The 26,478-nt window shown below is 37.0% G+C and overlaps 2 protein-coding genes across 2 annotated transcripts in view; one reads left to right on the plus strand and one right to left on the minus strand.

Annotated features, from left to right (window-relative positions):
* The window catches only part of LOC129261473 (arginine--tRNA ligase, cytoplasmic-like), a 24,833-nt gene extending 10,661 nt beyond the window's left edge, over window positions 1-14,172 (plus strand). Inside the window, exons 6-16 of the mRNA XM_064099080.1 lie at window positions 895-1,120; window positions 2,703-2,839; window positions 3,920-4,049; window positions 4,463-4,570; window positions 5,629-5,807; window positions 6,217-6,326; window positions 7,263-7,368; window positions 8,450-8,563; window positions 9,755-9,813; window positions 10,929-11,176; window positions 12,281-14,172. Of these exons, the coding sequence (XP_063955150.1) occupies window positions 895-1,120; window positions 2,703-2,839; window positions 3,920-4,049; window positions 4,463-4,570; window positions 5,629-5,807; window positions 6,217-6,326; window positions 7,263-7,368; window positions 8,450-8,563; window positions 9,755-9,813; window positions 10,929-11,176; window positions 12,281-12,390 (1,527 nt within the window). The 3' untranslated portion in view covers window positions 12,391-14,172. The remainder of the gene's footprint in view (window positions 1-894; window positions 1,121-2,702; window positions 2,840-3,919; window positions 4,050-4,462; window positions 4,571-5,628; window positions 5,808-6,216; window positions 6,327-7,262; window positions 7,369-8,449; window positions 8,564-9,754; window positions 9,814-10,928; window positions 11,177-12,280) is intronic.
* Window positions 13,799-26,478, minus strand: LOC129261471 (protein ABHD18-like). The gene is made up of 10 exons (XM_064099081.1): window positions 26,399-26,478; window positions 25,348-25,448; window positions 23,212-23,290; window positions 22,822-22,934; window positions 22,057-22,195; window positions 20,244-20,441; window positions 18,961-19,627; window positions 17,503-17,696; window positions 16,768-16,826; window positions 13,799-15,846 (listed from the first exon to the last, which is right to left on the minus strand). The coding sequence occupies exons 2-10, from the start codon at window positions 25,371-25,373 to the stop codon at window positions 15,744-15,746; spliced, it is 1,578 nt and encodes a 525-aa protein (XP_063955151.1). The 5' UTR covers window positions 25,374-25,448; window positions 26,399-26,478; the 3' UTR covers window positions 13,799-15,743.

Here is a 26,478-nt window from a genome sequence, read left to right on the forward strand (position 1 = left end):
CAATGATTTCCGCGCAGCTCAGCGATCGCGAGGCGCGCTATTAATCGCGCTACCTAAAGTGGATTAAGGCGCGCATGTAGCGCGCGATCGCTCTCGCGTGCCTTAAAATCGAGTCCCTGGCGCGTGTATAAAAAATTCCAATGCTGATGCGCGCTTTTGTCACTGCTGTTACCATGGTTAGATATGCTATTTTATTCATGAGTCCACTGTTTGAAGAGTGGACTCATTAATTCAAAACAGTGGACTCACAAATAAAATAGCGTACTTAACCATGGCAACAGGCGTCAATTTAGCGCACAACGACAAAAGCGTGCATCAGCATTGAACATTTTTTGATGTACGCGGTAAATAAGCATAATTTATACAGGAAATCTGCATAAACTATGGGATCAACCGAGGGTTTTAAAATCCACCTTTGTGAATTCGGGCCTATATGCTTGACAGTACTTTGGTCATCAGATTCTGACCTACATTTCTTAATCACTCCATATCACAGCAGAGACTACCAAGCTCAAATTACTAACATATACTACATTGACTTTGCATCCTATTGGATACCCAACCATCTCCTGAGTGGAGAGTGGGTTAGTGTAGGTTGGCATCTGTGATCTAGAATGTAGTTCAAATGTGCTTTGTATCCATCAAATATTGGTACCTGATACATTGTTCATAATCATAATTGAAAGATTTGATTCTTCAGATGATGAATATTTTGATCTTGATTTGTTAAAGTTAACAATAAATCCTATTAAAGCAACTCGTGGGGGTGGTTGGATTGGACCCTGTTCAGCCAACTCAGATACAGGATTTTGGTAGCTTGTTAGAGATTTTGTGAAATAAAATCACTGAAAAATCAGTTCATGAAATACTCCCCATGGTTATCCCCTTTACCAGGTTGATATTGCCGGACCTGGTTTCATCAACATCCACCTCAAGAAATCCTACATCGCCCCCCTCATCACCGGTATCCTGACCCAAGGGGTACTCCCTCCGCCCCTCAAAAAGAAGAAGAGGGTTGTCATTGACATGTCTTCTCCCAATATAGCCAAGGAGATGCACATCGGTCACCTGAGGTCAACCATCATCGGGGAGAGCATTTCTCGGCTCATGGAGTTCGTAGGTCAGTCGGACTGAGTCCTGAGAACTTTTTAAAACTGTATTGGCCCGTAATCTGAACTTGTGTTGCATTCCACTCTGGTCTTAGTTTATGGTTTAACTATGGAATATGGATGGCCAACTGTGACACAAACATCTAAAGGCCACTGCACACCTTACCATTGGTCTGTGCCCCGATTTTGGAATAAAATGTTGTAGAATTTGGTGATAATATTGAGAATGGAATATCTTATTGTGTAATGTTCTAATCATCTTCTTAATATCTGTGTTCAAACTTATCTGTGACTATGCTTTCATCCATTTTAAAATAAAAGTGAATTTAATATCTAGTCGTAATGATGTCATAGTAATGGTATGATTTGAAATTCATTTGGCCTTTACTCCAAAATAAACGTTTGCAATAATCCAAATGTGTTACATTAGTATTCTTACAGTTAATTTGAACCTCACAGAGAAAAGATACTTTTCATTCACATTTTATGTAGTTTAGCAAAATGCGATTTGTCCCAAACTCAGATCGTGAACCAGTCATTAGATACATGTGCAATGGCCTTAAGAATACAAGTTATATTTATTAGCTCACTTGACACCAATTATTCATAACTGTCAAGAAATAATATTGTTTTCTTCACCATTAAATCACGAGGAAAGAGCATAGTAAACTCGAAACAACAATGTAAACAAAATTGTGACATTTTCGGCTCCCACAATTTTAGCTCAGAGTTAGACCATGGTCTAAGTTCAACCAGACGTCAGGGGCCCGTCTTATACAAAGAGTTGCTATTGATGCTATTGATCCAATCAATCGCAACTATGGATGGCCAGTAACGTCAACATCTATTATGCATGTTTGTTCAAAATATTTTCCAGCTATGATGTATATTCATGCATTCATTGTTTTCTTAAAAAATCACTGTGCTTCTTTTTGTTTACAAAGGACATTGTGCAAATTTCCTGTAGAAAAAATTATGACACTGATGGATTTCCATAGAGTTACAATTGAGTGGATCAATCGTAACTCTTTTTAAGACGGGGCCCAAAATACAGGCCTATAACAGGAAGTAGAATTAATATCAGAGTGTGCTATTGTGTTTTGATGGATTCCTGTATGAATAGTGTGACTGCAAGGATTGGATTAAATTTTCGATAAATTGATTTTTTTTTTATATTTCATAAAATAGCCTTACAAAAGGGCATACTAAAGCTTTTCAACATGCACTCATTGGAATGACTAAATCGCTAGAACAAAACAATATATAAAAGAACCTGAACTACATGTAGACAATGGATGCTAAATAGCGAGCCACGATTGGCTGTCAAGGTAAACAAGTTAGGCTTAGTACCAGCCGTAAATTGAAGCGAAGCAACTAAAATAACGCAAGGGTTATTACGAACTCCTGGCGGCAGAGAATCGGGTCTGTTAGCGGGATATACGCTGCCTCGAGCGTGCGCTAATGAGTGAAACTCCTTGCTCGGCTGAGCACCTTGAAATTACATATTTCAAGTAATGAATTATGCAAATAAGTGTAAGAAATTGTGTTTTTTTTGCCTTTAATTTCAATGAAATTTCAATTTGATTCCCTTAGGCCATGATGTGTTGAAGGTGAATCATCTCGGAGACTGGGGAACTCAGTTTGGCATGCTCATCACCCATCTCGCCGATCAGTTTCCAAACTATCTCAATGAGTCTCCTCCCATCCAGGATCTTCAAAAGTTCTACAAGGTCAGTTTATTGTGCGTGTGTGTGTGTTTGAGTTTTTAGAGACATGTATCAATCAGATGTGGTTATTTACGTCTGGGAATGACCTTTAACGTCATCATCTGAAAGACATGGGGCCCGTGTCATAAAGGACTTGCAACTGTTGTAACTTTGCCATCATGGCAACTACCATGGAAACCTTGATTGTGATTGGCTGCTGAGCCCTGTTACCATGGTAGTTGCCATTATGACAAAGCTACAACAGTTGCAAGTCCTTTATGAAACGGTGCCCCAGGGCTAGAACCTCTGAATCAAATTGTAACTTCCCCATGCAGCTTAGCACACACCACAATGCCCAGTTCACTTCAGGTTTTATTATAGTCTTTTCAACAGGCAAAAATCTATTATATTTTTTTTTACTTTGAGGGGCTACTTTACGTTTTATAAACTACTGGGTAAATGTACAACAATAGGGAAGCTCTAATATTGCAGTGAATAGGAGGGATTTCTCTGGACTTTTTTGAGCTTTGTGGGGATGAAATCTCCCCCAGTCACCATGCAATTTTTTTCCATGCTTCTCAAGCATATAAACATAAGGGCTCTTCCATCAACCCTTTTTGTTTGTCGGGTTCCCATTTTTGACGTCGCTTTTCCGACGGCGGTGTTGTCAATATTGAAATCTTAACCAAGGTTAAATTTTTATAAATGTCATCATAACTTAGAAAGTTTATGGATCTAGCTCATGAAACATCAACATAAGGGTAATAAAGTGTGAATGATTGTTTTGCACATGTCTTAGGTCACATGATCATGATCATAGGTCATTTTGGGTCAATGGACATAATATTTTATTATCATATTAGTGTTTTCTTCTGTGAATAATTATTCATTAGCTGTTTTCAAAGTCAGCACTGCTGCTATATTGAATCACGTAATGCAGGTGAGACTGCCATAGGCGCTCCACTTGTTTTACATTTAATATTTCACTTCACAAACTGCTCCAGCCATGATAGTCTTGATCTTGAACCTTGAGGATTTGAATCCAACACTGGTATCTACAATACTACTTGATTACTTTTATTTTGGTTTTGGTTTTGGTTGTAGGAATCAAAGGTGAGGTTTGATGGTGATGAAGAATTCAAGAAGAGGGCATACCAGATGGTTGTTAGACTCCAGGGTGGTGAACCGGCTATCATCAAGGCTTGGGAACTCATATGTGACATCTCAAAGAGGGGTCAGTAATAAATAATGATTTTCATTCGGTCCAGGTCAACTCGGCTTTTGAGAAAACTCGGCCCGCCAAAAAATTAGGTGCCGAATTGCCCATCGTGAAACTTAACCCTATTGTAAGGTTGATACTAAATTACAATAAATCAAATTAAATCACAGAAGAAAATATTGCAATTAATTTGTATTTGATAAAAATATTTGTCAACAAAATAGTGGTCCGATCTGCACCTAATTTTTTGGCTGGGCAATGTTGTCTCTAGTGCCGTTTTAGCTGGCACCCTTCTTACACATCCATGGTAGCCGAAAGGTCGTGTGAATTCCTTTTTTTCTTTCACAAGTTTTGACTATAAATATAAAGTTTATGTAAGCAGAGTTTGCTGTGCTAATTTCACACTACTGCCTTTTTTTCCCCTCCAGAATTCAACAAGATCTATGAGCGCCTTGATGTGAAGAATTTAATCCCAAGAGGAGAGTCGTTTTACCAGGAAAGGATGAATGTTGTTGTAAAGAAACTTGAGGCTGGAGGTAAGATGCTTTCCTTTGAACATTCTGTATTTGGGATTGATTTGGAATTTATTTAATATGGATTTGCCATCCAAATCATACTATACAAGTGAGTGTATGAACAACCCAAGTCCATCTTTTGGTCAAATTGGGTTTTAACGAGAGATATTTTTGCTTACACATAAGCCCCTCTTTTGTGTGATTTATATCCTAGAATCCCAGCCAACATTTCCCAAAATGAATGAAAAACGTGACCAAAATCCTCATTGGGTATACATGACATGAAGATCATTTTTGTTTCTTGATTTACTCAAAATGAACTATCGTGGGCTGGGGTTGTTTTGATGTTCATATACTCAATTGCATACAGGCATCAGGAAAATAAATCCAATTGAGGTAAACCATAGGAAAATCACTGATTAGTCAACAAATACTAAATAAATACTACGATTTTTTTAAATTTTGTAATCATAAAGATAATTTCTTTGCCAATTGAATAATTTTTGAATTACTGGCAACCACTTTATTTTAGTCTTCTGTTCTGAATTTGAAAAAAAAAATTCAAATCAGATCTAAGAAAGAGTCGTAGAGGATTACCTCTTGCTCCATACCAATACCCACAATGCACAATGATTCCATCTGCATTTAAAGTACCCAAAATGTCCAGCCTTGCATTTGGGGTGCATCACATAAACTGTGGTCTGTAAAAAAGAAAAAAAAAGTAATAGAAAGAAGTCAAATGGCAAGGACCTCGATGTGCTTTACGAGGCACAAATCAGTCTGCCCATGCTTGTGATATCTTTATTGAAAGTAGATGTGGCCTCTATATGCTGACCTGTTATATGAAACAAATTATGCACAGTTTGATGTAGGCACACAAGGCTTGTCACACGTTGAAAATACCCTGAAATGCACTACATCGCCACTAACACATTCACATCGCCACTAACATATTCACGCAATTGTCCATTATTTGTGTAGTAAAATATGCAATCAGTACATGTTTTAGTCATTACAGAACAGACTTGTCCTATAAATACCTCATTCCAGTAAATCCTAACCTGACTTTTCTCCCATAGGATACTTGGAGTTAGACGAGGGTAGAAAGATCATGTTCACACCGGACAGCACCGTGCCTTTAACTATCGTTAAGTCCGATGGGGGCTACACCTACGACACCTCAGACATGGCCACTCTGTACCAGAGAGTGCATGAGGAGAAAGGAGAATGGCTCATATATGTAGTTGACATGGGACAGGTTAGTTTACATGCAATTCAACATTCATTCATTTTCAAATATGCATTTTCTTTCCAGATAAATCATTAATGTAGTTGCATTGTAAATAAATTAGAATATATATTATATTATATTTATATTGGAAATATAAAAGTAAAATTATAATAGGCAAAAGAGTCAGTGCCAGCCAGAAGTGCAATGATAATGGTGGTGGTAAACATTATTTTAATGGAAAAAAAGCATGAATTTTCCACTTCATTGTATATTTCAGAGGTGTGAGAGCTTTGTACCCCATTTTATGATTTTTATTTATGACTTTCAGCTTAATTTCAGCTCTTTTCAACATTATTGACCTTTTTTTCAGCTCTTTTTATTTTGTGATCACTTGCACCTCTGATGTGGTGTCTACTTAATCTATTTTGTATGGCAGGGAACTCATTTCGATGCAATCTTCAGCGGCTGTCGCAAGGTCGGATGGTATGACCCCAAGAACGTCAGAATAGAGCATGTCGGATTTGGGGTTGTATTAGGAGAGGACAAGTAAGTGTTTTGTATTACTGTGTGACCCATTATACAAAGAGCATATAGGCATGAGCGCGATGGTATGCAATTTTTCATGAGGTTAAAGAACGATGCTGTAATAGATTGTCGCTGTTTCACCTAATGCAAAATCTTGTACCATTGAAGTTTGAATAGCATTTTTGGTCACAAGAGAAAAGCTCTCAACTAAGTAATGTACAGTCCTATGTAAAAAAATATGCTCTACAAAAGAACTTTTTTTTTAAAGCATAGCAGTCTTTAAAAATGTGGAGCAAATTGCGATGCGATACCAGGAAAATTATTCCCTGAAAAAAATATTTCCTGTTTGTGTTTAACAACGATTTGGAAGTTGTGAAAATGCAAAGAAAGAAATTTTGAAAAATATTTTGTCCTGTGTGTTTGTGTGATGGCAATTCTAACTGGATGGGTTTCAGAACTGGGTGGTTGTATGAACTGTGATATTTAATAACTGTTCCAGGACTTAAACTCCCTTACAAAACTTTTCAAGTTACCCATGATTGCATTATGGCCAAATCAATTCCGTTTGCCAGGGACACGTTTCATAAAGGCTTGCATTTATTGTACATTTTCCATTATTGTATTAAACTACCATGGAATCCATGATTGTAATTGGCCCTGTTACCGTGATAGTTGCCATAATGGCATAGTTACAGTGATTGTAGGTCCTTTGTACCCGATAGGAAAGAATACCGGCTTGAAGGCATGTGACTTGAAAAACATGGGTTCTAACTGTCGGTCTTTGAAAATGACATCTCTATATGTGGCTCCGATTCATTTAGCATTTTGCAGAGTGTATAGAAAATATCGCAAATAATGGAAAAAGTCAAGTTTGAAAAAAAAAAATCAGAATGGGTTCCTTCTGTTAATGGATGGCAGCAGCGTGGATAACCGTTACTCTGTTTTGTTTGACGTTAGGAAGAAGTTCAAGACTCGTTCTGGAGATGTTGTCAAGCTGGTTGAGCTTCTCGATGAGGGGCTGAGGCGATCGTTGGAAACGCTTAAAGAGAAAGGAAGAGATGAGGTATTTTCAAACTTTTTCCTACTTGTTTATTTTACAGTTGTGGCATGGAGGAAACAAATTATCTGTTAGAAAATATGACTGTATGGCCATTTCGCGTGCTCTGATGGCTACTCTACTCTCAAAACATCTATATCTCGTTTGAGCTTAATGTAATATGACTCATTAGTGACATACCATATAAGATATGCAGCGTAATGTGATTTCATGTGAGATATTAAGCAGAATGTAATGCAATGCAAATTTAAAGAGTTCGGTTTTAGTTAGCGTAGGGTTACGGTTAACTTACGACTGCTTTGCGAGTATACCACCCCGAGGTCTGTATTCTGAAGTCTAGTTTGAATTAGACCATGGTCAAACTCTGCTAAAATTATGGGAAGCCCAAAATTTCAAAAGTTTGTTTACATTTTTTTTCCCTTATGTTTAATTTTCCTCTTCTCAAGTTTTAATGGTGAAGAAAACAATTTTACTTATCATTTGTGTGTGTCAAAGTCAATGATAAATTGAATTTGTAAGCTGATAAATTAAATGTATAGTGTTACAGTTTTTTTCGCAGTTGGCTATCAATAGCTAAACCGCTTATTTCCAATTCGTGGAATTGGCAACCCGCCTACTACCATTTGGTCTATCATCGGTTCGTCTACTCACCACATGGTCTTTCTTTCAGTTAGTCTAATGCCATTCCGTTTAATAGCCAGTTGGTCCAATAGCCATTTAGTCCATATACCATTTGGTCTTATTAAACTAAAGTGTTAATTGTGCAAAATGAATGAGAAGAAAATGGGTATTAGACCAACTGGTTATTAGACGAAATGGTAATAGATGAATTAGTGATTAGACGAAGTGATGATTGGACCAAATGGTGGTTAGACAAAATGTTGATGGACAGAATGGCATTAGACTAAATGAAGGTAGACCATGTGGTGAGTGGACGAGTTGGCAGTGGACGAATTGGCAATTCATCAGCTAAACCACAACTGTGGTATTATACCAGAGTTTAAAATAATGCCATGTTCAGAATACGGACAACATCGTCAGTTCTAAACACGACTTAAAGTCACTCTTAAAATGCTCCCCCCTGCAGGTACTAACAGCCGAGGAGCTCAAAGCAGCCCAGGAATCTGTGGCCTATGGATGTATCAAGTATGCAGATCTCTGCCATCGTAGGACCAATGATTATATCTTCTCATTCGACAAGGTAATAACGAATTCATGCAACCCACGATGCCGCCAGCAGGCTATACATGTATAATCCAGTATTCATCACAAATTATGAAACCTACTTTCTGTTAAGCTTTTATGCAATAATTTTGTTTTCAGGGTTCCAAGCCCATCAGGGAAATCAGGGAAAATTATTTTACTTTTTTCCAGTCAGGGAAAAAATCAGGGAATTTGATAAAAATGCCTCAAATGAGGAAAAATCAGGGAATTTTGATAAGCCCAAAAGTCGAAAGCACGGAAGTCAGTCAGACTCTGTACTTTTTTGTTGCATATCAATGTGGCGTCTTTTACATAGTGCGTTGTAATTTAATGATATGTACTAGGATTGCCTTGAATCAACCTCTTTCTGTATAAGGTAAGGAAAGGATGGCTGTATGGGGAGAAGGGATGCCTGTGTAATAGTACTGATTAGTTTTACATTATTGTTTTTATACTGAAAATACATGTAATTCTCTGTAACAACTACTAAAACATGCGAAACTGGGAATGGGTTGAAATATCAGAATTTTTTAACTTCAGGGAAAAATCAGGGAATTTTGTTTTCTGAAAAGCTGGGAACCCTGTTTTACAGCAAACTGAGAGTACAAGAATTCACATTAACTGTCACACTTCATGAATCGGTATTGGTACAAGAAATCCAACTTTAAAGTCTATCATTGGAAATAAACTCCTTTTCATCTTTGTGAATATTCAATATAGGAAAAAATGAGCAACAGGAAGACAAACCCTTAGATCACCACAGCTAATGCAGTCACGATGCACTATAGCTACTGTACATGTGTGCATTTATAGCTCATGCATAGGTATTTAGTATTCTTGGGTAACAATTTTAAATGGATCAGGGCCTTTATATGATATGAATAGGCCTAGAGAGATATGACTTATATTTACCAAATTAGATCATATCGTCTCAGGGTGTAAAGGATCTAACAAGGTCAGTAAACTTTTTTGTAAAGATAGATGCTAGCTGTGGTTAACTGAATTTGAACATTATCAAATAACAATGTGTTAGTTTTCATATTGTATAATTGTTGCCCCAAACATTGGAAGAAGAACACTCATATCAAAATTCTGCAATTGCTTATGAATGACAAGGGTTAATTATGCATTTTTACCTATTAATTATCATTTATTGCGAGTAGAGATTCCTGTGTTTATTTCCCTTCAGATGTTGGATGACAAAGGGAACACTGCCGTCTACCTGCTCTATGCATACACCCGTATCAGGTGAGTCACGGTCTGAGAAAGTTATGATCATTTGTATATCGAGGTCGCTAATGCTTATCGAGGTCGCTAATGCTTTGGACATGACAAAGTGACCAGGGTCCTGTTGCATAAAAGTTACTATTATGGTAACATTGCCATCAATGCTGATCAACGGCCAATCAAAATCAAGGATTCCATGCAAGTGACCTTTGGATGGCAAAGATACCATAATGGTAATTTTTGTGCAACGGGCCCCAGGTTTTATTAAATCGCTCTTGTACAACTACCCCATTACTTTTGCACATATTTCGATGTAATTCTCACTTTTATCAAGTCCACCTGTAGACCAGGGGGTGTTTCACAAAGAATTAAGTATGACTTGGGGGGTGTTGCAAGAAAATATTTGCAATCGATTGCGAATATTCTGTTGCAATTTTACAATTGACAGATCAATTTTGACTATAGCAAATCAGATTACACCCCTTGTTTCAAGAAGCAGATTAAGAATCATTCACAAATTTTTAATCAATTGCGAGACCTATGATTGATTTAGGGACTGAAAATAGACTTGCAATTGATCGCAAGTTTCTTGCAACGCCCCATTAGAGTCGCACCTAAATGCGCAATCTTTTTGATCAATATGCAGTATGATCTTAGCATGATCTGGCCAATGCGGTCATGCCTTTTATTATGCATGCAACTCAGCATTTCAGTGTGACTCTAAGGGGGTGTTGCAAGAAAATATTTGCAATCAATTGCAAATATTCTGTTGCAATTTTACAATTGATTGATCACTTCTAACTGTATCAAATGGGATTACACTCCATGTTTCAAGGAGCAGATTAGCAATCAATCATGAATTTGCAGTTAATTGCAAGACTAGTGATTGATTTAGGGACCAAAAATAGACTTGCAATTGATCGCAAGTTCCGTGCAACACCCCATAAGCCATACTTAAATCTTTGTGAAACATCCTGCAGGTGTATATTGTATATTGTACATTGTATATAAGTTTTTAAGAAGAACAAGTTCCAGTTGTGTACAAAGTTGTGTGTAATTTATGAACAGCAACCCCCCCATGGCTGTGTGGTCCTTGGGGCCCTTTATCACGGAGAATGTTTTCAATCTTGCTCCAGGTCTATCGCCAGGAATGCCAAGGTGCTGTCCAAGACCCTACAGGAGGCTGCGAAGACCATGTCCATTCCCGTTGATCACCCAAAAGAATGGAAGCTAGCCAAGTGCCTGGCTAGGTTTCCTGAGGTCATCTCCCGTACGCTGGACGATCTATTCATCCACAGCATCTGTGACTACCTCTACGAGGTCTCCAACACATTCACAGAGTTCTATGAAGTCTGCTATTGTATCACCAAGAACAAGCAGACAGGTAAGACGGTTCTCTTTGACAAGGGAGGGGGCATTTAACATAACTTGCAATCGATTGCAATTCAGTCTTTGGTCCCAAAGTCAATCATATGTCCAACCATTGATTAGAATTTTAGGAATGATTGCTGCTCTTCTTATCACAATAGAAAAGGGAAATTAAAATATGAATTAGTTACCATTGATCTATCATAGAAAATGATTTCAAACCAGCCGCTTTCCACACCCCCTGTACTTCACAATATCCAGACAAGTTGGAAATATCTCACTACTGAAACTTCAATGGGTAGTGATACTTGTATTTGGTTTAGTTAATTAATGACATATCAGTCCTCATGATATTGCGAAAAAATATAAATTGTTTTAGTCAGTAATCCGGGCTGTAATTCCGTCGAGTCCCAGACGACGTCGGTGGCCGGATCACCCTCACTCCCTCCCTCCACTTAACTCTATTCGATGCATCCTCCTCCCCCAACCCAACCCTCCTACTCTCTACCATTTTGCTTCTTCCTCGACTTCTCGAGTCGTCCTCTTCCCCTCAGATCAGCCAGCTGGAACTTGAGGGCCCTTATCAAAACATTCATCATTATCCCTCAATACATCAGAATGCATAAAGTGGACATTCAGTTTGATGTTTTGCCTATTATGAACATTTTTGTATCTTTTTTAAAATGTAAATTGTGTACAATTCAGCCACTGGCTGTGAGATACAACTTGAAATTAACCATGAATAATAATAATAACATACCCATACCGATGTACTCTGTTCACCTCGCCATCCGGGGAGTGTTACATCAATATTTTTGTCCGACAAGTTGTCAGATCTGACAAATTTCTTGGTTTTTGATTGGCTGAGAATCATTGTTACTATGGCAACTGTCGGATATAACAGGACTTGTTGGATAAAATGTCCCACAAGTCCTTTCATGAAACGCTCCCCTGATTCAGCATCAGCATCAAACCCTCAGCTTTCTTCCTTTCTATTCACGCCCCACATTGCTCTCGCCATCACTCTCTCGGTCCGCAAAATCCTCATGTTGTCTTCACTCAAAATACCATTCTTTCTTTTACCGAGTCCATCAGCATTTTTCTTTTTGTTTCATTGCAGGGGAAATTGAGAGTGTGGACACAGGACGCCTGCTCCTCTGCGAGGCTACAGCCGCCATCATGGCAAAGGGCTTCGACATACTAGGACTCCACCCTGTCGAGAAGATGTAGCATTCATTTTTTCTGATGCTCAAATAATAATAAAAATCATGTCCTTAGTTAACTAAACCCTATAAATCCTAGCTGGTAATCATAATAGAGGATGTAAATGGCTTCTGATTATTATATGAAAAAAATGTCCGTGAAAGGTTAACTAATCCCTTCAAATTCTAGCTGGTAATATTATTTTAGATGAACTAAAAAGTTGTTTTTTCATATTTAGTAAGCATTTAAACAAATATGCTAACATTCTAGTAAGCCAAGAGTGTAAAGATGCCTGTTCAACACTAATAGATTTTATTTGCATGTCAGACAGGCGAGTTCTCTAATTGTCAAGGAAACCACAGATTTTGGTTATGGGCACTTATAAAAAGGAAAAGAAAAATTAATGGGGGAAGTTCCTATAGGTAAGGTGTGTCGTGCATTAATGTAAAATGAATTTGTTGAATGAAGGGAAAAAGAAAACGTACGTCGGTCGTAAGTGTAGACAGTTCATACTTACTCGCTTTGAAAAAGCAATATATGGCATGAAGTGAGGGTCCTTTAATTGGAATAGATGTGTGTCTTTTATCGTTTCTCCCATTCCTTCGAGTTATTACGTTTGTAATTGAAAGATTTGCCATATTCCATTGTTTTTTTGTGTTACTGATCCCTGAAGTCTAATGAGAGATTTCCACGAGAGGTATTTAGTCCCAAGGTTTAATTTAAAACGAAGCTGAAAATCTCAAAATCTTGTTTACATTGAAAGACTGCGCTTTCCTTACGCTAATAGTCTAATAATCTATAGCAGGCCTATGTGCTGGAGGTGCCATCATTTGCTTAAATCACTGGTGGATCTGGGGGGGGGGCAAAGCCGGCCCGTGCCCCCCTTTTGAGAGGCACAATTAAAAGTTATAATGTAAAAACTTCATTAATACAGAAGTGTACTCCCTTTTTTTTCTTGTCAAATTTTTCCTCGGAAAATTGTGCCCCCCCTTTTGGAAAATCCTGGATCCTTCCCTGGCGTAAATCGTATGAACAGAGTCATATGCAGAAACATTCTTGGAGCCCAATAATGCAAAAATGTGCTTAGCAGTAGGGTCTCAATTCAAGTGTATCCTGGGCCCTGTCTTACAAAGAGTTGATTGATCCAATCAATCTTACCTCTATGGAAATCCATCGGTATCATATCTTTTTCTACGGGAAATTTGCACAATGTCCTTTTTAAACAAAGAGAAGCACAGCAAATTTTTAAGAAAACAATGAATGCATGAATATACATCATAGATATATTTTGAACATGTATAATAGATGTTGACGTTGCTGGCCGTTCATAGTTGTGGTTGATCGGATCAATCACAACTCTTTGTAAGACGGGGCCCGGGACTCTGAGAAGTCTTCATAATACACAGCAAGCAGAAGCAGTCAAACATTTCAATACTTTATTTTTCATAATTTTATTCACATCAAATGAATTCTGTACATATATTTGGTTGTTATATATTTCCCTTCATATGATTTAATCATTACTTAGTAATATCCTTTATTGTATGCAGCATACTCTGTATTAAATTCGAAAAACTAATGTTCTCATTAACATTTGTCTCTTATTCATGAATGTCAATATAAAACTTCGAATGATGAACTATTAGAAATTCATTATGTTCCTATTCTTGGTACTTTGTTAACAAATTAGTTTTCTAAAAGGCAAACATGACAGACAATATGTTACGTATTCATGCCGTTGGGTAAAAATAACCGTTTATGAAAAGTATACATGAGATATGATTGTATTAAACTGGTTTTTCTCTTCTATATATCTGTGTGATGTTTGATTTTTGAGGATGCATTCATGCTTGATTTTTAACCCTAAATAGACTATTTCAACGCCTAAGAAGACTGGGGGGGGGGGGGCGGCGGCTGAATGATCTCGGCCATCGATCTTGACGAAAATTGGCACGCGCGTTAACCATGGCATAATCTACAAAACTATAAGATCAAATTCTGCGAAAAATCTCATTGCTAATCAATTATGCTCAAAATGCTTACTTTTTTTGGTTCACAGACTCTATAGGAATCTGATCAAATGTACATTTAAAAATTTCAACCTCACATTGATTTTCTTATCTATTCTATTGTTTTTAAAATGTCTTTTGTTTTTATTGTTATTTCAACGGAAATTATCTGGGACTCTATTTTGACCATAAACAAGATGAAATTAATTGATTTTAATCAGTAAAAGGAAAAATAATGATACACTATTTGCATAGGATTTGTACATGAATTCACATTATTCAAGCAATTTTGGATCTGCATGCACTTACAAAATGTTGTGAAATTTCAGAACCGCGTACCTAGGGGACACAATTTTGGTCTCAAAAGTTGCGCGAGACTTGAAAGTAAAAAATTGGTGAGCAACGCAGTAAAAAAAGTTTACACGGCAGATTTATCACGAAAAATGTTGAGGGGGGGCTGAATCAGCCCCCAGTCTTATTAGGGTTAATGTAGATGGAATGTTTTGAAATGCACACATGAGATGGATCTATGGGAAAGGAGTGCTTTGCCAATAAGCCAATTCGTAATTCCATTTTGCGCATGATCAGAAGGTCATTGGTACTCAAGTGATAGATGGTTAAAATGAGATAACACCAACTTTGATGTCTTGATTATTCATAAATTCCTTTGAACTGTGTTTTTCATTAGATCCACAAAAAAACGATGCGTCCACTATTTCACAGTTGGCCAAGTACATTGTTACATAACTTGCCAATGCATTCAAAGTAGAAATGCAAGAAATACCTTCATCGAGTGTTCATTGGTGTGCTATTCTAGTCACCTGGTCTATTCAATTTCTTCATCCTGCTATGTAAGGCATGCTTACATAATATCTAGCTTTGAAATCTGCTTATCATAATGAAAGAAATGAGAGGTCATTTGACCAAAATTGCCCATGAAGTAACTACGAACTGGTCTACACTCAACTTTAATGGGCTGAAGTCAGTTACCAGGCATGGGTCTGCTAGCAATATTGCCCAATATTTGGGAGCAACATACCTGCTGATTCTATTTCAATTCACTGATTATGACGAAGAGTCAAGGTTAGTGGTTCTGACTCCCTCTTTTCAATCAGAGTGTCTTTGGTTTGAGTATTTCCTTCCGCTCGAAGTGAAATTTATCCACAATGGCTACACTCGATCCAGGTTAGTTGAATGGGTATGCAACATTCTTTGACACCTTTATATGGTGATTTAGTTATAGCAATAATATGATACCAAGTATTAATTAAGCACAGTAGCGTATACCCTTCGTAAATATATTTACGTGCTATATAAATGGTTCAATTATATTACTATTCTGGCCCTGAAAATACAAGTATAGATGCACCCTTAGTTGTTTTCCTGCCTCGATTCCAGATCTGATTTGCTTCCAGATGTAGGCATGCTCTCATACTTGATCGAGTACTTGTTGAAGGCATCATTTATAGCTTTCCTGTAAAGAAAGAGGAAATACAACATCAAGAGAGAAATAGTAGAGGGGGATTTTATTTTTTCTCGTAGGCAATTCCATAAAATATGTACGTCTGATCCCCTCTATGTTGGACTGTGCAAAAATAATACAGTAATGGTCTCAAATTATCATGGCTTGTGTATGGAGGAAAATAGGGGTGAGACATGCAAAAAGGACAATAGAACTCAGGAGCTGCCCCCGTGCCTTCCACATTTGATCAATAATATTTTACATTTGGCAATTATTGAAGGCTTGATGTGTTTCTGATGGGAGTAAACATCAAATATTTTACCCAAAATTTGTCAAGGTTAAGTTATCAATGTATGCTTTTACAGACATTGCAAAGCAACTGTAGAAGTTATTTGTAAGTGTTTGGCAATATAAAACAAAGTGAAATTAGAGTTAAAATAATAAATAAATCGATTAATCAATCAATGTAAATCTGCATAAGACAACCTCTTGTAATTCAAATAATCGCCTAGGTTGAAGCAATTTTAAGGGCGAAAAATAAAAAAGCGTAATATGTATACTTGCATCTTTAAAGTCAAATTTTTCTGAAGTTGTACAGATTTCTGTGATGTCCCAAAAATTAGACTGAGGCAATTGAATAATGATAATCACCACCATAATAATAATAATAATAAAAATTGGATTTATATACCTTTTTAAGAGGATGAAAAAGGCATAAAGCAGGTTAAAAATGATAATCAGTTAGATAAGTGTGATTTCAGATGTTTTTTGATGAGGTAAAGTAAAGTGATGTTTGTGTGAAGTTGGAGGGAATTTGTTACAAAGACATACATGTAGGCCAGGACATTGAAAAGAATCGAAGCCAGCCTATTTTCTGAATGTGGGAACAGCATTAGAAGGAGCAGTTGTAAATAATTCTGTCAGATTCAGTACCTGAATTCTGCTTGCTTGAACAGGAAGGCTGCAACGTGTCCTCCATCAATATAACGTACCTGTAATGATGAAGTATTCAGGTTCAGTAGATTGACTGTTAAGATATAACTTAACCGCACATAGCAGTCCAATGGCTGAATAACATGGAGTTTTCATTGGCAATGATTCAATTTTCAATTAAATACAAATTGATTTTACATTTTTAGAATCACAATTGTTAAAATAGAAACAGTGCAATCCTGATATACCGGTATTCATATGTACACCTTAAAACTATTAAAGAGGTTGAATAATGAGTGGTAGAAAGAAAGGGTGAGAAAAAGGGAAATGATTGCAAAAGCTATTTTACCATGAAACTTACTCAAAAAATCATGAAATTCCAATCATGATTTCTGGTGATTACAATGTTTCAGTTTATGGTACCTCCCGTAGGAACTCGGGAGGACAGCATTTTGCTGGTATTTAACCAATTACCTAGGAAACATTTTACGTCTAGGTTAATCAGTCATAGTGGCTGACGTTATAGACGATAGATATTACTCTTGGGCCTTTTTATCAAAGTGGAGACAATGGCAGAGTTCAATACCATTCTGGAACACTCACGCCACCATCCTCTAAGATAGACATAGCCTTAAAAAATTTAACTAATGAGGACTAACTGCTAGCGTTAATTCAAAGAGAGAGATCGCTAAGAGCCCCCTGCAATATTCCTTCCCCTAAATAAAATCGACTCACCTCAACCCCTGGCCATATATCATCAAGCCCTGGCACCCCCTTCCTAGGGATGTAGCCGTCATTCAAGGCGCTAACGACGATCACCAAGCTGGAATCCACGGGTGTGGAGAAGTTTCCTACAAACGTGGTGACATCCATCACTCCTCTCATAAATTCCAATGCCTCCTTCTTCAACTCCTGGTAATTCTCCATATCTGAAATGAGTACGGGGGAAAGAAATTGATAATAACAACGATATAATCATATGATGATGATGTCATATTATGTATAATTTTGAACCACACCACAACTCATCAAGATTTGTCATCAATTCATTATATTTTGTTATATCATATTATCTTATGCCTGTTTTATCATTTTGTTCTGTTATCATGTTTTTAATCTTTTTAAATGTTACATAAATATATAAGTGTTATCTATGTCCTTTTCTATGGTAATTTACATTGTTTTGTTTTTTCTCTGATTGTTAAACTTATGTTTTTATCTTGATGCTACTTTATTGTAATTACATTATCGGGATTCAGACTTGTACGGGTTTTTCAAACCTTTTTTGTATCCCTTGACATGTTTTACCTTGTATGTTTTACTTGTCTAAATAGATACAAATACAAATAAGAAATAATAATCTGCTTAAATTCATAATGTGCTGAAGACATGCACTGCACGTATGTATCAGCACTTGCAGAATTATCACCCAAGTCGTCTGATTCGTTCAGTCATTCCAGCGCATAATACATGCACATCCAACCACTCCCTGGGGAGTACTTTGGCCAGTCGACATTGAGGCGTACACAATAATGGACAAGCAACAATGACTTACTATACACATCCTACCAGGTACCCATTTAACCTTTAGCATCCAAGTCTTTGGTGCACCAGTGACCACTATCTCAATCACTTGAGACGGTTTCTAATGATTCAAACTTATGATCACCGTAGGCAAAAGACAAATCTACCCCAAGTGATACCTGGGGGCCGTTTCATAAAGCTGTTCTTAAGTTAAGAGCAACTTTAAGAACGACTGGTGAACCCTTCTTAAGCACTAAACATCGCCAATTCAATACCATTTACCACAAGAAAGGATCACCAGTTGTTCTTAAAGTCGCTCTTAACTTACGAACAGCTTTATGAAACACCCACCTGTAGTCTTTTCTTTTTTTCAATCAATTTTTTTATGAAAGCCGATGCTTGACAGTCCGCAAGGGCCTGAAAATCACATAAAATCTGCCAATTTGTAAACAAGTGATAAATGGTATATTCAATGACCTGGGGAGCGTTTGTCAGATGGTTAATCTGACAGCTACCATAGTAACAGTGCTTCTCAGCCAATCAAGTTCAAGAAAAGTTGTCAAATCTGACAATTTTTCAGATAAAATTGGTAATGAAACGCTCCCCTGAAAATAAATTGCAAAGACCTTCATGCCTGCTTTCAATTCAATGCATTCTTAAAGTAATTACCTGTGATCTTCCTTTTGTTCTTTATCTTTTTATTCTCCTTTTCTCGACTTCCACTGCTTCTCTTCTCCGATACCTTGGTGTCGGCTGCACGATTATTATCTGTAGAAGACTTGACACTTCCAGCAGCATCTTGCACATCCAAAGTCGATCCTTTGTTTGTATCTGTATATCTGCATTTTGCAGGATGAATGTGGATTTCACTATCTACTGCAGATGGTCCTTTGCATGTGCAATTCAGGTTGCTGACATGTGTCTCTGAATCTTGCACACATTCTACTCTAACATCGTCTCTTTGGCAACTCCCTAAGTGTGCTTTGTCTCTATCAAGTTCAATTGGAGAACCACTCAAAGAGTTCACGACAGCTGCTTGCAAGTCCAGTTTACCGATTGGCCAATCGTCTATTGCACTTTTGTTGTTCTGTTTCTCGTCACTGATCGACCACGATTCTGTTCTACCATTGCACTGATTCGAAATGGACTCTTGGACGGTATTCTTGCTTTGGATACATCTTGGAGGTTTTGTTAAATCCTCTGGCATAGTTTTGGAGTTCTTGTGATGTGAATGTTGATGTGTTCTCGCTGGTTGGTCATCGGTGACATCCTGGAGATCGTCCAGGCTCTCAGGGTAGCTCCAGGCAAACTCCTGTCCTAGTCTGAACGCATCCGTCTGCATCGAAATAGAAAGAATTTTGTTTGCTTTCATTTCCATAATTCATAAAACATAGCATTGAAAACCATTCACCAATTCATTTTTGAAGCACAAACGGTATCAATTTACATTTATTTTTAGTTTGTTATTTTGGAGAAAATACTTTATTGATATTTGAGAGACATCTACCTCCCCATGACTTGATTTGAGGATGGCCTCAAAAAAAGAGAGGGAAAATAAGGAGGTAATGCTGAATGTACACCTCTTAATGAAATCATTATATTAAAAAATGCTACAAAATAACAACTAGGGGAAACAAAGAAGTGGTCTTTATGAGCATGTAGTCTTTATGGACATGTTCAAGTAATATATGTTCTACAGGGGGATGCCTTTCAAGGTACACCAATATTGTGGTCATTATACATGTAGATAGGTGGTCACTTCACTAAAGCAGGTTTAGCAGTCCCAGAAACAAATTAACCCCCTTTGGGACTTCCAGGTGAAGACAGGGTAGCACTATCCCTGACAAGTTATTATCTCTGTCCAATTTTCATCTAGTTTGCCCATACTCTGTCCATACCTACCCCCTTCCTCCTCACAATCTCTGCAGCAATCGCCCGCACGGTTTGCTTACCTTGGGGCACTTCTGCAGCCGTTTCATGATCTCCCTCTCGTACTCTAGGTGTTGGCCCATGTACTGAGTAACAAGGACGGGCCACGGGACAGACCCGCTGAGGACCCCCTCCGTAAAGACAGGTGTGGCACTGCTCCAGGATAGACAGGGAATCAGGGGGATGGGCTTATGCCAGTTGGTTGCTGTCAGAGACGCCATCTAGGGGAGATAATGCCAGTCAGTGATTCTAGTTTAACCCTTATTAAACGGGGGGGGGGGGGGGTTGATTTGACCCCCCTCGAAAAATTTCGCCGCTACGCCACCAAGCAAAATATTTTGACCGCGCTGCTCGCTGACTTTTAACTTGTCTTGCGCATCTTTTGAGACCAACTGTGCGCCCGAGTACGTGGTTCCGAAATTACGTAATATTATGTAAGCGCATGTCAGTTCCCAAAATTTTTCAAAAACGTGATTACGTGTACAAAGTCAATGCAAATTGTGTTTTTCAACCAAAAATCATAAATGTATGATTATTTGTACTTTTGTTGGTTTAGAACGATTTATCTTATGTTATTTATGATCACAAAAGGGTCTCTGACAAAGTTCATTGAAAAAACAATAAAAAACAAAGGTTTGAAAAAACAAAGAAATACATAAGAATCAATTTTTTGTAGATATTTGTTAGAAATGTCAAAATTTATATGTTCACCAAACATTAGCATTCTACTAGCTATATTAAGTGAGTTGAAGGCCAAAACGTACACAAAAAACAAAATTAGTGCAAATTACATACGCTTATTTGCATAATTAATTGATAAAAATATATAAGCAATTAATTTTTTGAAAATTTTATTATAGTCTTGCAGTTCACATCCGATAAGGTTAAGGCACTTTGTTCATAAGAAATCGGTGAATGTATGCAAGTCCTTAGGAAATGCACACGGATGTTATATCATAATGTGATATGCACTATACAAGAACTGCCTATTATCATTATTATTGATGTTGAATGGGTTTGCTGACCCCAGGGTTTGTGAGAAACACTGGAAGTACCTACATTATATATGATCTTTGGGGCTCAGCGAATTATAATGTATAAGCACATATACTGGTACACTACTTTTTTTAATTTTCAGGCAGAAGGAAGGTAGATAAATGCCTTTAAAGGCAATGGATGGAATATAGGGAGAATTACATGGTATTGGTAATAAGTTTTATTCTGGGTGACTGAAAACACCTGCTACTGTGTATAACACCCACATCTACCTAGCTATACCATGATAAGACAACCCCAAAATAACAAAAACAGGAGGTGCAATAGCTCAGTCGGTAGAGCGGGGGGTTCGGATTCCAGTGATCCGAGTTTGATTCCCACCTGGTGCGCTAGTGACCTTTGGTAAGGCATTCATCCTCATTACCATGTACCTCGGAGAGGACATTAAGCTATCGGTCCTCTGGTTGCTTGCTTACAAGTTTTCATGCTTTCTTAGCAATTAGGTTAAAAAAAAATCACTACCATTAATAGGTAAACATACAACATGTCAATTTGAACAAAATCAAAATGGGGTTAAACTACTTCGGCATCAATTACAATTATATAAAAGACACCCTTCTTCATTATCAAGAGAATAAGAAATTATTATACATACATAAGCAACAAAAAAGTTTTGATCACACAAGATTATGTTAACTTAATTAATTCATATAATAATCTTTATATCAACTTTTTTAAAATATTTGTTTACATTTGCTACAAACAGAAAATTATCTACGGAATTGGCCATTATAAGATATATGAATTTTCTTTACTATTAAAGAGAGTTTAAATACTTACATGCCCACCCATTGATATTCCTGTCAGGCCAAGGGGTCCAAAGCCCTGTTTCTCACACCAATGTAGCATGACCAATCCCTCCAGGATGAGACCTCCTCCCATCACAAACAACTCATTCACATGCCGCAAGCTGGATCGTCTGAATATAAACATCATCATAGATTAAGGTCAAGTGATGGCGTGAGGCGATTATAATCATCGGGGCCTGTTTCATCATATTTGTTATGATGGTGACACGACAATTGCTCCGGGCTAAATTTCGTCTAAGATGTAGGGTTAAGGGTAGAGTTGCAATAGGGTTTTATGCCAGGTTTAGGGTAGGGTATAGTGTCAAACCCAAGGTTTGAAGTTGTTCACTCGATTAGAGAGTGGAATTTAGAGCGGAGCAATTGTCGCTGGAGCAACGTATTTGGTATAACAGTTCAAAGCTATTGTAATAATTGAACTTGGACTAGACATGGTGGCTCAGTGGTAGAGCGCCCGCCCAATGAAAAGGAGGTCTTGGAATCAATGCCAGGCAGAGTCATTCCAAAGACTATTCCTTCTGCATTCCTGTCATACGATTGATGTTTAAGAATGGATAAAGGTAATGACAATATGTTATAGGAGAACAGCTCATAGTTATTATACTTTAAACTTGAAATTTAAATCCCACCCCCAAAATGCCCCTAAGAGCCCTGGAAGGTTTAAAAAAAAAAACCACAGATTTCAATAAAAAGGTGGTTTGAAGTAGTTGGATTGAAAAATATCTGTTACTGCACTTACAGCTGTTCTTTGGGTTTCCTGCATCCATAGAATGGATTCTCCATCAGCAATGACCCTATGCCGTATTCCTTGATCAGGGGTCTCGCTAGGAATGTCCTCCGTCTCCAGAAAAACTGAAAATGAAGATTAAGAAATATCCAAAACAACTCATCGGGTACTTGGACAAAGAAAGAACAAGTTTCAGCAGCTTACTTTTATTATTCTTATTGCAATTATTCAATAAAGTATAGATTTGGCTAACAATGATTTAAGGTGTTCAGTATGTAATCAAATTAACAAAACTTGGAGCTGTGGAAGGTAATCTATATTGTGCTTTTACATCAACACCAGCACCAACCCCCGAACTTGAGATCGCCCTAAGTCTTGTCACTCCTGTACTACCGTACTTACATGGTCACCTGTGCCTGCCATATGGATACATACTGGTTTCCTTTGGCTGGGCCATCGAGTAGGAACTATCAGCTGAAATCTGAAGAAAAAATAGAATGAAAACCAAAAATTTGTTTTCCCCACAATCAAGAAAATTTACCTGCTTTGTGGTAAGCTTTCGCTCACAACAAAGCTAACAGTTTTTCAGACATTTCTGTAGCTGGCGTTGTTGCTGGAGCAGCATATGAAAATCAATAATATATAGTCTTTCAAATCAATAGTATAGACAAAATAATCAATAATAATTACAAAATAATCAGACTCACAAACAAAGTATTATATTCATCACACCTACTTCATTCAGTATTTTCTTGGGGGAGCATCTTTATCAAGTTTTGCTTTATCTGGGCACCGTCTTACAAAGAGTTGTAACTGATCAGATCAACCTCAACTATGGAAAGCCAGCAATGCCCACATCTAAAATGCATGTTTGTTCAAATTAATTTTTTTTTTTTTTAGATATGATGTATAATTTGTATATTCATACATTCATCGTTTTCTTGATAATTTGGTGTGTTCGCCTTTGTTTACAAAGGACATTTTGCAAATTTCCTGCAGAAAACATTATGACACCAATGGATTTCCATAGAGTTAAGATCGATTGGATCAATCAATCGTAACTCTTTGTAAGACGGGGCCTTGTTTTATCAATCCCTTGCTCTGTGATCATTCCAATGCCACGATTCTATTTGAGAACGTCCTATTTCAGAGTGACCTTTGATAAGACTTGTATTCCCTTCAACGTTTTTGGAAGCATTGTGGGGTCTGAGTAGCATTCTATCAAGATGTCTGTAAGTAATGCTTGACCTGACACTGATCTAGGTCCTGTCTTACAAAGAGTTGTGATTGATCTGATCAACCTCAACTATATGGAAATCTATCATAATCATAACTGTTCTTACAAGAAATTTGTACAAGGTCCTTTGTAAACAAAGAGAAGCACACTGAATTTAAGGAAAACAATGAATGTATGATCATACATCGTATCTAGGAAATATTTTGAACAAACATGCATATTGGTTGTTAACGTTGCTGGCTTTCCATAGTTGTGGTTGATTGGATCAATCATAACTCCTTGTAAAATGGGGCCCACATGACCTCTTCTTGGAAAGTATATCAGATTCTCAATCATTTTCTTTTCAATCTGAGCAGAAAGTTGAAATTGGATAATATTCTTGTTGTTACGAAGTATCTGAATGACATTTTTTTTTATTAATGTCAAAATTTGATTAGGGTTATAGGAAAATTTTCAGGTATCTAGTTTAACACAGTGGCCCGTATTCAATAGTCCAATTTAACTTACAAAATATAGGCCATGCTCTAACTCTGTGCTAAAATTACTGAAGCCAATTTACATTGTTTGAATATTGTATTTAGTGTGATGGTTTCATGCTGAATAAAACTGTTTTCGTTATCATTCCTCGGCAATTATGCATGATTCAATAATGAAATGAGTTGGTAAAATTGAACTTGTACTTTTACAGATTTGTGTCACAATTAGCTATCCAGTTATCTGTAAAGCATGATTTTAGGTCACAGTTTGAATTAAACCATAGTCAGAATACCATACGGGCCTATGGGTCACCAAGTATTTTAAGTCGAGCATAACTTCCAAACAGGATAAAGAAACATTACCGGTACTCTGGTCAATGCATCTAGGTGGGTCTTTCATATTAAAGCCGTTTGTAAATTACCAGCAACTTTATGAACGACTGGTGATCGTTACTTTGTGGTAAATTATATACATCAAATTTTCATTAATGTTAAATTAAGGGCCCGAGAAAGGATCACCAGTTGTCCGTGAAATCGCTCGTAACTTACAATCAGCTTCAAGAAAAACCCTGGGAATAATTTTCCTTGTATTACTCCACATCTTTCGATGATTGCTACACAAAATTTATTCTGTGTTGCAATTTTTTTTTTTTCATAGGACCGTACAGAACATAGTTGACAACTTTTCTCTTACAGCCAGATATACTATAAAATTTGAGAATAAAATTATGCCCTGCACCCACTAGGGAGGTGTACGGAAGGAGCAGAATCAATCTGCTCTCCTTTGACCATATACTCCATGCAGCCGATAATAATGCATCTTACCTTGCTGTTTTGACCTCTTTTGGCATGATATTAGGAAGGTATCGGTCAAAAGGGGACCTGAAGTTTCCGTCAACAATCCGCACTTCGCCCTTCTCGACATCCTGTTGAAGGACGAACAAAATTCTTGTCAAGAGTACATACTATAAACATGTTGGGTAATATGGTCGATAACCTTATCGGCAAAATACATTCAGAGCCCATTAAGACAAATTCCTTCCAAATTTATTAACAATTTCAAAAAAATGCTACATATAGCAATGATTCTTTTTGTAATAATGTAACAATTCATAAACTACTGTATGTATTGGACATATATTTATGGTGCTTTTTAATACAAACCTGCATTTTACACAAAAACCAATAGTTATTTACTGTGGTCTTTTTCAACTTATCGGGGCTATTATCTATAATTTGCTGGTAAATCTCTGAATAACCTGCATGTATTATTAGATACATGTAGAGCTTTAAGGTTACAAATCAATTAATTTTTAAATCAATCTCCTTGCATGTCTATCTACTTCAATGACAGAGCTTACATGTATATGACCGTAATAATAATACTAGGAATTATGTTAATACACCATGCTTGAATTTGAAATGAAATTTTTGAAATGCTAAACTGCTTGTAATGAATTGATTACTTTCACTGTACATAATTCTTATAAATGTATTAATGGTTTTATATGTTTATTACAGCATTTTTGATGTTTATTGACTTGACGTTGTGAACAAAACAAATTTCCAACATGGATAAATGAATAAAGATGAACTTGTAATATGATCGAGGAAACAAGAAAAAGGCTTGTAACATGTATGATTTCAAAGGAATTGTAAATTGCGAGTTTTTTTTTTCCAATTCTCATCATTCCTCTTTCTCCTTTTACTAAAAGGAGAAAGAGAAGGAGAAGGGGGATTAAATATAGCAGAAGGGGAATTAAAAATGACCCAAAAGTTTTACATGTAGGTCATTTTTAATCCCCCTACTCCCTATCATTTTTTAAGACTCTGCCCAACCGTCCAACATCATTGAAAACTAAAGAAATTTACTCACGCTATCAATGTTTACAGGGTAATGTTCATTAACGAGATGCTGACACGAAGAACGATCTGCAAGAACCCTCAGAAAATCAA

Source organism: Lytechinus pictus, chromosome 5 (assembly GCF_037042905.1).
Source record: "Lytechinus pictus isolate F3 Inbred chromosome 5, Lp3.0, whole genome shotgun sequence".
NCBI classification, from domain to species: Eukaryota; Metazoa; Echinodermata; class Echinoidea; order Temnopleuroida; family Toxopneustidae; genus Lytechinus; species Lytechinus pictus.